This window comes from Garra rufa, chromosome 8, assembly GCF_049309525.1.
Source record: "Garra rufa chromosome 8, GarRuf1.0, whole genome shotgun sequence".
Classification (NCBI taxonomy): domain Eukaryota; kingdom Metazoa; phylum Chordata; class Actinopteri; order Cypriniformes; family Cyprinidae; genus Garra; species Garra rufa.
The window spans coordinates 19,711,031-19,723,110 of record NC_133368.1 but is presented as its reverse complement, the minus strand read 5'-3'; the positions used below and the strand labels follow the sequence as shown (position 1 = coordinate 19,723,110).

Below are 12,080 nucleotides of genomic sequence, written 5' to 3'. Positions count from 1 at the left end.
CGTTCTTTATCAACTGCCCCAGTTGTGTTTTATTGGGCTTGCAGGAAAGTGGACCCTCCAGGAAGAGGACATAGCAGCTCTGCTCTACAACTCAACAATACAATAACAAGTTGCTCATTACCTCACTGTTGTAGAGGTGCCTGCAGTTTTCGCTATGATGTGGCTTTTTGGCTTTGCACCAATGAAGGATGAACAGTGTAGACAGGAAGACAGCAAAATCTGGCATTAGTAGACGTATTATGTTTAGTGTGTCCACATCACTAAACCTGGGAAGAGGTGTAAAAAATATATTTATTCTACTAAGAAATGCAAATATACTGGAATCATTGAGACAATGTTATCAAAGAGAAACAAAACAACCTTACCATAAACGTATTTATGAATTAAAATATAAGTTAAACATAACTGGAATACCACAGAGAATATTGAACACTATAACCATTTTCACTAGGTCAGAGAAAACTTTAATGAGTAGTGGTTGTGTTTGATATCAACTGTCCTTCAGCTTGCCAATGGGCTAGATTTTGGTGGTTAGAAACGAAAATGCTGTGCGATAGAGTAAACAGTAATAGCATGTGCAGTGGCAGCAGCTGCAGCCTCCCACGGGTCTTAATGCCTGTTCGGCAAGGAGCTTTAATCCCATAGGGGGCGCTGTTGTCTTACTTTTAATAAAATGAAAGTACAAATAACATTTTGACTGTTTCTGATTAAAAAAGCAGTAGGTTTTTGTTGACATAAAATCATAAGTTTGTTTTGATTTAAAAGTCAGAAGCTATTGCTTACATTAAAAAATAACAAACATGACACTAGTAAATTAAAAATGTAATAATTTTATATATACACTGATTTATTCATTAATGTGTTTAAGGTTACCACTGCATTTTTCTGGGGGGGAAATACAGCAATTGACATATAGTTTATTTGAAGTTACAAAGCTTCAACAAACTGTCATCAAAAAAAAAATTATTTAATTCTAACAAATAAGTTGGGATTGGTGTCGGAGATATTTCCAAAACAATAGAGCATAATCTTGTAGCGACGGATATTTGAATTCTGAACCACCATGTTTTCATAATAAGGAAATATATAATTTAGTGAATAGATACATCCTCACGATATATAAAGATATAGGTTTAATACTCATATTAGAATTAATATATACAGTACATAATTACAATTATTTATAAAATAACTTTTTATATGGTACTATATGTTACTAGAATAATTCACCCAAAAATTAAAATGTCATTAATTACTCACCCTCATGTCATTCCAAACCTGTAAACCTTTGATTAAATCCGAGAGCTTTTTGACCCTCCATAGACAGCAATGTAAATGAAATGTTTCCAGGCCCAGAAACGTAGTAAGTTCATCGGTAAACAGTCCATGTGTCATTAGTGGTTTAACTGTAATATTACGAAGCTACAAGATTACTTTTTGTGTGCAAAGAAAAGATTATTATTATTATTATTATTATTAATTTATTCAACAGTTCTTCTCCTCCAAGTCACCATCCTCTGCTATTACTGTGAGAACCACCACACATACATGAGGTGCTGCTGAGGTGTAACACGCATGTGTTGTGCCTTGTTTAGGAGCAGAGGAATGCACAAACATGTGTTTTGGTACTCTAGATAATGATGGCAAACGGTGATTGGGGGGAGAAGAATTGTTGAATGAAGTTATCTTGTATTCTTCGCGCACAAAATATTCTCGTAGCTTCGTAAAATTATAGTTGAACCACTGATGTCACGTGGACTGTTTTAACAAAGTCCTGTCTATGCAGGGCCAGAAAGCTCTCGGATTTCAACAAAAATATCTTAATTTGTGTTCCGAAGATGAACAAAGGTCTTACGGATTTATTTATACGGAGTAATTAATGACAGAATTTTCTTTTTTGAGTGAAATATCTCTTTAAGACCATAAATGTGAACAATATATGTCTTATTTATACATGCAAGTTTATTTAAAAGGGGCCTTGACATGAGAAATCAAATTTGTCTCGATCTTTTGGAATATAAGAGGTCTATGTACCATTGAAACATCCTGCAAGTTTCATAGCTTAAAACCTCCTCCTCAATTTAAACAAAACATTTATTTAATCAAGCTCCAATAATGGCTTGTTTGGATCCAAGGTGCCAAGGTCACCTGGGTACAGTAGATTGCATAAACGCTGCCTCTGAGCAACAAATCAACGAACAGTCATCTTCTCAATGAGGGACGAAACCACCACATCTAGTGCAAGAAGGCTTTGACTTTTAATTTTACTTAACATTATTTTAATTTATCAGTTATACAGAAAAAAAAACCTTTGTGTTCGTTATGTTCAGTTTTATTTTGGATTAATTTGATTATTAATTTGATTAATTTGAATCATTAATTTGATTAAGAATTAATTTGATTGCTCTCCTCATAAATCAACCCTGTCTTGTTTTTGTGATATATTCTCTGTGCCTTATGCTGCGTTCCAGGCAGGTTTTTGAGCCTGTAAATCACGACTTCAAACCACGACTCACGACTTTGTAGTGTTCCAGGGAAGTCACGCCAAACTGCCTGAGCGTATTTATTATTAATATTATTATATTATTGTTAATTTGATTGCAACGTTATATTGTCAAAGTCTATTTTTCCACCGTGTACCACTTGCATAAACACCGCACCTGTAGGGGCTGTAACGTCAGAACTTGGAACTGGGAGTACATCGATCTAGTACATGGTAGTATATAGTACATAGTTCATGGGTGGGAAGTGACGGGTTTGCTGCCGCTTCAGTGCACCTTCACTGGTAGAAGGTTGGAAAAACATGGGTAACGGGTTGCCTGGAACGCAGCATTATCTTGGACTTTTATGTCACTTCCTGTCACCTGTAGTATTTGTAGTCAGTTTGTAGTGTGTTTGTTCATTGGTTTCCTTTGATTAGTCACCCCATGTGTGTCTTATCTTGTTAAGCTTGTTAGCCTAGTGTTTCTTTAGTTACTTGTGAGTTGTTGAATATAATGAATAAAATGGTCGTCTGTATGCTACTGATGAAATGCCTCGTTTCTTTTCAACTTAGAATTTAGGGAACCAAGATTATATACTTATAACTGGAAAGGTTTCCATACTTTGAAAAATAAACATTTTAGCAATAATTATTATATTCCATACCTGACAATGCCAAGGTGAAAGAAAATGTTGTCCCATGGCCCAATCACTGAAGAATAAAAAACATATTTATACATACATATATTACTATGCATGAATAATACAGGGTAAGACATGAAAAAAGCTGATGAATATGGAAGCCCTTTTCCACCTCAAAGTTAATATGTTGTTTAGGGTCTTTTCCCCAGTTTCACAGACAAGGCTTAAGTTTAATACTAACATGCATGTTTGAGCTGTCTCAAATGTAAATATCTTGCTGTGACATATCTTAAAAATATGCCAGTGCCATTGCTCTGTCTCAAGATGCACACCTGTAACGTTCTCTTCTAAGGTATTTTTTATAAATGCTGCTTAAGTATCTTAATTTAACCAAGACCTACTCCTGGCTAAGCCCTGCCTGTGAAACCGCTGGCCTTTATTTATTGCAATTGTGACTTTTCCCTTTACCCATTCATTCATTCTCCTAATCACTTGTGCTATGTAGGGTTGCAAGATCCTGACATCTATCCACTGTCTTGACTCCAACCACTTCAGAAGGTGGTTTGAGACACATTCTAGCTGTGACTGGCTCCTAGAAGCCAGATACCACAGTGCTACTGCAAGACTCATTTCTCCACAGATTTGGTTAACTGGAGAAGAGTGTCTTTCTTCAGCAAGCAAACACGCAAAATGCCACAAACTGCAAAATATGATATCTTAACTGCCCAGGTAAAAATAAAGTATACTTGGTGGTATTTAAGTATTTTTAGTGCAATCAAGTACATTTCTAGTACATTCTTATTTTTTTGTGCTAAATGATATTGTAAAAGTTATACACATACGTACACTAATTAAAAGCATATTTCTTAATACTTCAGTAGTACTTTAGTGCAATTGCAAAAGCATACTAAATACCACTGATATTTAAATAGATTTTCAGTACACTGAAATAAAGTGTACTACCACAAAAACATATATAGGACTTTTATTAGTATACTTCTTAATAGTGTGCTTTTGATTTATTTAAAAATTAGTTTAATGTTAGTACACTTCTATATTGTTACCTTTCAGTCAGTCACGTTCAACATTATGTCAATATTAACTGACATTAGTCTCACTTGGGAGCCACAATCATCTCTGAGCATTACAAGAAAAGGCCAAAGACAATTGGTGAGTAGAATTTGCATGCCAAGCCGCTTCCAGTACATACGGGTATATAAGATGCCGACGTGCATCTACTAATTCAGATTTTTGCTTCAGAGCAGATCATTTCATTAGCGTTTCATTCTGTCTTTACAACAGAAATCTACAAGAAAGAGGAAAAACATCTTGAGCTGCAGGAGGTTCTCGGTTGTGAAAATTCTTTTGCATATTCAGCAGAGTTAACAGAGTTAACCCTGCCTTTAGCACAGATAAATGCTGTGGTCTTCCCCTGGACATATCAGCTAAAAGAGCAAATTCATACAACTGGCAAGGTCAAGAGTATCTTTCGAGATGTCTTTCCGACCATGTGTGCGGATGCGTTAGTTTCCTTACCTCGGACTACGGACACGATCACTGTCTTGATGCTCCTCCGGGCAGCCAAGAGCATTGGGTTAGAGGTGAATTCTCCACCTTCGCCCGAGCATTTGTGGCTCAACTATTGGCATCTAGGCTCTGGACGTGGCCCCCAGCCACGCTCCGCAACCAGTGCCTTTCTTCCCAGAGGTCCATGAAGAGTTTACAAAAACATGAAAAGCACCGTACACCACCCAATCACTCACATTTGAGCTCTTTCTTCCTCACTATCCTCAACAGTGGGGCAGCCAGAGGGTATGTTGATGTCCCCAGGTGGAGCATGCTGTGCACTTGTGCCCGCAAAATTCCGCCACCTAGAGGACCGTCCCTGCATTCCGTCCAATGCCTATAAGCCCTGCATGCCATAGCCATCCTGCAAGTACACCAGGCCAAGGCACTTTAAAAGCTGCACGAGGTTAGTTCTGACTCAGGGTTAATGCAGGAACTGTGTACGGTGATCGTCTTTGCTCTCTGAGAGACTAACGTCACAGGTCCCTCGGTCAGATGATGTCCACTATGGTGTTCCAGAAACGCCATTACTGGCTGAACCTGGCTGAGATGCGTAACCCCAACAAAGTTCGCTCTCTCGACGACCCCATCTCCCAGGCCGGCGTCTTTGTTAACACTGTTGAGGACTGTGCCCAGCAGTTCTCGGTAGACCAGAATCAGACGAAAGCCATCAAGCACATCTTGCATCGGCGAGACACTCCAAACACCAAGACCCAGGTCTTCTTCTGCCCGACGCCTCTTCTGGTTACTTCACCGCGGGATCGGTAGGATCAGGTGCTTCCGGCAATTCCTCTCTACTTCGGGATGCTGCTCTTCCCGGATTGAGCCTCCTTTCTTCCCACAGCTGCCCCACCGTGGGTAAGTCGGTAACCGCTCTATTGATTCTGCTTGTACAGAGTCTGGGGGCTTGGTTAGCACTGCCTAGACAGTCTCGCTGGCTTATCCTGGACAGTCCGACTCAGCTAAGCGATTCAGTTCGCCAGGCATAGTCATTCAGGGGCGTCCTCTTTACATCTGTCCGTTCGGAAGAGGATGCCTCGGTCCTGTGTGCAGAGATTGCGATTCTCTTGGTGAAGGATGCAATAAAGAGTATCCATCCGGCTGAGATGAATTCGAGATTTTACAGTCCCTATTTCATTGTATCCAAGAAGAGTGGTGGGTTACGGTCTATCCTGGATCTGCAAGTCTTGAATCTGTCACTGAACAGGCTTCTGTTCAAGATGCTGACACAGAAGTACATTCATTCTTGCGTCCCAACACCATTGGTTTGCAGCTATCGACCTGAAGGACATATACTTTCATGTCTCAATTTTGCCACAACACAGACCGTTTCTGTGGTTTGCCTTCAAGGGTCAAGTGTATCAGTACAAAGTCCTCCCCTTCAGGCTGTTCCTGTCTCCTCTCGTTTTTATGAAACTCACAGAAGGTGCCCTGTCCCAACTTTGGGAGAAGCGAGTCCGCATCCTCAATCTCGACGACTGGCTTATATTAGCTTATTTCGAGATCTGTTGTGCGAGATCTGTTTGGGTCAACTGGGAAAAGAGAAAGCTCTCCCCTATGCAGAGCATTACTTTTCTTGGTAAGAGAATTCCTGGATTCGCATGTCTCACAAACGAGCAAATGGAGTCGGTGCTGAACTGCCTGAATTCCTTCAGGGGCAAGACAGCGGCCCCTCTAAAGCAATTTTAGAAGCTCTTCTCCTGGGGCATATGGCAGCCGCAGCTGCAATTACACCGCTGGGTCTGTTACATATAAGACCGCTCCAGCACTGGTTGCACGGCCGGATCCCGAAGTCTCCAGGTCGTGTTACTCTGGTTTTTCACAGCTTCTTCAGTCCTTGGTCAGGCCCTGCATTTCTACAGCCAGGAGTGTCCAGGCATGTTGTTGTCACCACGGATGCCTCTAAGGCAGGCTGGGGTGCTGTATGCAATAGGCATGCAGCTTTGGGCTTCTGCTGTATGCAACAGGCATGCAGCTTCGGGCTCCTGGACGGGACCTCGACTGCAGTGACACATCAATTGCCTTGCAGTACTAAGAGATAAGTTTCTATTTGGAATTATATGAAAAATACAGTAGAAATGTTCTACTTAAGTAAAAATGTCACACCATCACTCTGAACTTTGTTTGCACCGTTTTTACTGTTTAGCCCCGCACTAAGCAATTTTTGAAAAACGCTTTTGACTGCAGTGGCGGGCAGAGTATCAAAAAACACTTGTAGCCAGTCAGCGGTAATGGGCATGTCTTGTAATGATAGAGAGAAGAGAGTGCTCAATTTGAGTCCACAGGACAGATATTAGCAGATCAGATATATATATAGAGAGAGAAATGAAAGACGCCAAGGTTGCGTTGTTTCATTTTGACAGAGAACTACTGCTGATCTTGCATGGTTTCGCACAACTTATGTTGGCTTTTGTTAGAATATGCTTGTGTGTCATCTTCGTTTGTTTCTGCGATCATCGCTATGCCAGGGTTGTGTATGTATGTGTGGGGCGGAGATATCAAAATGGGGCGAGGTCCAGTTGGGGTATGGATGTGCTAGTTTTAGTGCTTTCAAATATCAACATCGTTTGGCAAAAATCGCCTTTAATTATCCTCGTTTGGTCTATGCATTTGAGTTTCTGTCTGTTCAGTTTGAGTTTGTCAGGTCTTGTCAATGCAAGCCTTCCCTCTGTCTGGATTTACCTTCTGTGCCTTTATTAAAGTCTGTTTATCATCATCATCCTGTTTGTGTGTGTTTAACAACACAGTAACCGTGACACCTATAGGTTACAGTGCTTAGGCTACTATAAAATGCACAAATAGCACATGGTAGGATTTTTCATTCATTTGTGTTTAGATGTGTACCAAAATTCACAATTTAACAATAAGTATACATTTTGCACAAAGTACTTGATGTGCTATATTTTTATTGCGGGAAAAAATGCTACTAATGACATAGTAATAGTGTACTTGATTGTACTATTTAAAGACACCATAAACATGTAGTTAAGAATATTACATAAAGGGGAAGTTAAATTAATTAAAAAATTGGTTTGAAATGATTGTTTAATAAATAAAAATATGGGGGCAATACATTATAAATACATTTTGTATATATTTATTATATATTAATCTTATATTTTAAAGAATAAGTGTATTTTCTATATATGAGAATGTTTAAAAGTGTATGAAAGAGGGTTTTAATTGTACTACAAGCAACTTTTTTTTTTTACAGAGAAAGTATGTTAAAAGCACATTTTAGTTCATATTCATGGTGTCCCAAAATAGCACAATTGAGTACACTTAGATGTTCTTAAGATTATCTTCAGAAGTACTAAAGAATAATTAGTATTGAATAACAAATTGAAACAGAATTGTTAAATAAACTCATTTTTGTTTTCATTGCACACAAAAAGTATTCTCGTTTAAACCACTGCAATGTAATCAATGACGTACATCCGAGTAAACGAGATGGAGGGAAGTTAGCGAGTGAAGAGCATAAAAAAATGGACTGAAACGCAGCCAAAGAAGAAGGATAAGTAGTAGAAGAAAAAGATCTTACCATCCTTGGGAATATATGTGAAGGTGATTTGCATTCCACACTGCAATGCCAGAAATGTCACACCAGTGGAGCAAATAACAAGAAGAAACCTTCCAGTTTTCCCTGCATACACACAAATACACACAATTTTGCATCATTCAATTCAATGTTTTACATTTCACATTTTTGCCTATGATCTAAAAACCTTTCAGTTGTAATTTTTGTAAGAATCTTGTGAGAATATCTTTTTTATATTATACTCAACCTAAACCTTACTAAATGTAAACCTTACCCTGATCAAGGGTCAATCATGGGTCAACATTATAAAACCTGATAAATGTGTTCAGAGAGGCCCAGCACACTGCCACATAAATGTCTTTCAGAGTGACTCCTCTAGCCAAAGATAATCGACATAAAATCACATTACAGATCATTTTAAGTTATTAAATTGTTACAGTACATCACTTTATGATCAGTACGTTTCACATTATGAATTTAGAAAATCAGAATCGTTCTATATAAATTCCTAAACATTAGGCTTAAGCTCAATATATCTCAAAATACACTAATAAACATCTTTAGAACACTTCTGCTTTTTAATAGAAACAAATAAGCCTATAATCATTGTTAAATAACAGCTGCGTCACATTTGGCGTTTAGACGCTAGTTATCCACAGCGATCTCCATAAACCTTCACATGAACTACAAATGATTCGGAAACAACAATAAAATATGCTCACCACGCTGAGATCAAGAAAGAATTAAAAATGTAAAGCAATTTTGATGTTATTAAATCGTTTAAAGCAGGGCTATTCAATTGGCGGCCCGCCAATCATCTTTGTCAGGCCCGAGGGAGAAGTACGCAGCAGGTGGCTTGAATTGTTTTTGCACTAATTAATTTGTCCACTAGGCGGCAACACTGTCCCGGGCCAGCCAAAAAAGAAAAGCAAGAGAGCCAAGAGCAACAACAATCTACCGGAGACCACAACATCAATAGACGGCAGATTTGACAAGCGCTTGTAGGGCTCCAGACTGCGACCAAATAGTCGCATTTTTTCTGCTGGTGCGACTAAATTTTGTGAGCGGTCGCACTGGCGCGACCACCGCGTTATTCAACTCATAAGCGCTGCTATTTCTGTTTCATATGAGAAACATAAAACGGCAAAAGAAACGAAAGAGAAACCAAACGTTTATCAGCTCGGACCGCAACGCAAACAGACTCAGAACTATGGAGTTAGAATTGTTGCTTAATTCCAAATAAATACATTATGATCCACAAATAAATGTAAAGCGATTGACAGAAACCATACCCTGGAAATCCAGAGGTCTCGCGAGAGCACAATTTGAATTGTCTCTGCAAGACACTCTAGGTGTGTTCGAGCTCATGCTGCGCTGCACAGACCGATCGGCGAGAGCCGAAAGCAGTCGGGGAGGAGCTGAAAACGGAGCCGTCAAGTCGGACAAGTTGGAGATCTCGTTGCTCCCTCAAACATGGCAGATCACGTGGCGTTTGCCTACTTTATTGCAGATGAATTGGAAGCTATAGAAATACCTTTTTTGTTGAAAGAAATGCAGCACATGCAAGTGAAGCAGCAACTACAGATTTCAGCATCAATCAGTGTTGACCACATTACATTAAATGTCTGTGACATTTTAGTTATTCCATAAAAAATATTACTTAAATATGTAGCTGAATACTATAAGTGGTCTGTATGAAAAAAGTACAATAATAAACTTATGCACAAATCCAATATAAAGAATTTAAGGGAATAAAATGTACTGCAGTCAAAAGATCGTAAACTATTTACGAAATGGCATGCAAATTGATTTGTTATGCACGAAACACGCGTGATCATCGTCATGTGGTGAATGTGGCTAATCATGAGAAGCTGTGACGTCATCACAGCCTGGCGCAGTCCCTTCTGAAATGCTGCGCTGGCTGAGCAAGCCGGCTGTTCTCGAAACGCTCTCGCGTTACTTTGATGCCACACGTGAACGTCACGTAGCGTCGGCACCGGTTCAAGTCGGACAAAATTTATAACCGGCATGCACTACTTCAAGTCAGCCGCCGATCGGTCTGCGCAGCGCTGCATGAAGTCGAACGCACCTTCTGGTATCGAGCAATGATGCATGTTACTGCAATACGTAAGCAATTCTGGGAACCAATCAAATCGGTGTATCTGATGTAGGCGGGCCAGAGGCGAGCTAAGCTGATGACGACTTCGCTGCGACGTCCGGAATCATTTAGTAAACATTAAAGGCATTGAAAGAGATCTACAGATGAAAACCAGTTGTTTGAAACGGCTTTGGCCATTACAGTGACCGAGTTAGACTTGGCTTTTCATTTAAAAGAGGGACAGAAAACCGCGCTCGAATCGTTCCTTTGCAAGAAGGACGTTTTTGCTGTTTTGCCAACTGGATACGGCAAGAGTTTAATCTATCAGTTAGCTCTGCTGGTAGTTAAGCGTATGGGGCGACCACGAAGAGGAACAGATGCGAAGCGGGCAATGCCAGATAGCATTCGGCAGTCTCGAGTCCTGGCTGTTAAAAAAGAAGTGGCGATAAATGTTATCGAACAAGGTCTACCGGGACAACCTGATCGGGATTGTGGTGGATGAGGTCCATCTCATTTACAAACGGTAAGAGTCACTTGGTAAACTTACTGTAACGAAAAACTGAACTATTCAATAGTAATACAGTAGCCTAACTAGAACAGGACGATATGTCTCGCTGCTGAATGAAACGCTAGTGTCCATCCACATATTAGTTGATAGTTAATGAATAGTTTGATCGGACCTAATTGTTTTATGAGGTTGATTCGGCTGTCGTAATTAATAGTTATTAATCTTGTCACATTGTTTATGTTATAACATTGAAATCCACTCTTATATGTTCACTGTCGCTCTGGATACGTCACACTGTGTATTGTTGTGATTGGTCGTGGCGTTATCCAATTGCGTGCAGCGAGAGTTTCAAATGCACACTTGGTGCCGCCCCTCAAGTTAGGTCCTTTTCATTGCTCGATGCCAGACCCTTAATCTTAATAGATTAGGGTCTGGATTTTTTCAGGCTACAAAAACCAAGCATAATCACAAAATAAATAAAATGAGATCCACAAATAAATCTTAGAGTTCCACAAACATGAATTATATTCACAAGTAAAAAAAAATTTGAATTGCAAATAAAAAACATACTCACAAATATTTTTTTTTATTATACAAACACAACTTTGCCCGGCCTTTATATGTGAATCGTGTACTGTGCATTTGTAGATCGCTGCGCGTATTTGTGGATTGCTCTCTGTGCATTTGTAGATCGCTGCCCGTATTTGTGAATTTTGAAACAATTCAAGCGTCAAGACGCAAACTAATGCTGCGTTCCAGACAACCCGTAACCCGTGTTTTTCCGACCTTCTACCAGTGAAAGTGCACTGGAACGGCAGTCAAACCCGTGACTTCCCACTCGTGAACTCATACTAGATCAATGTACTCCCAGTTACGAGTTCTGACGTAACACAGCCCGCGAAACAACAAAGTCAGCCCTAATGGGTGCGGTGTTTATGCAAGTGGCACACGGTGGAAAAATAGAGCTTAGGACAATATAACGTTGCAATCAAATAAATAATAATATAAAAATAATAATAATTCATAAATATGCCCAGGCAGTTTGGCGTGACTTGCCTGGAACGCTACAAAGTCGTGAGTCGTGGTTTGAAGTGGTGATTTACCAGTTTACCAGATTAAAAATGCCTGGAATGCAGCATAATCCACAAATGGATGGACTCCACCCACTTTCTACTTAAGCCAATCAGATACCGGCCACGTGGGGCTGACCAATCGTTGCACGTTCTCGCTCCAACCAATCACGTTTT

At 39.7% G+C, this 12,080-nt stretch overlaps 1 protein-coding gene across 1 annotated transcript in view; it reads right to left on the bottom strand.

Moving 5' to 3' along the window:
* LOC141340109 (piezo-type mechanosensitive ion channel component 2) overlaps positions 1-12,080 on the bottom strand; it is a 203,914-nt gene that overhangs the window by 164,046 nt on the left and 27,788 nt on the right. The window contains exons 3-5 of the mRNA XM_073845042.1: positions 8,231-8,332; positions 3,148-3,193; positions 122-266 (exon numbers count right to left, since the gene is read on the bottom strand). Of these exons, the coding sequence (XP_073701143.1) occupies positions 122-266; positions 3,148-3,193; positions 8,231-8,332 (293 nt within the window). The remainder of the gene's footprint in view (positions 1-121; positions 267-3,147; positions 3,194-8,230; positions 8,333-12,080) is intronic.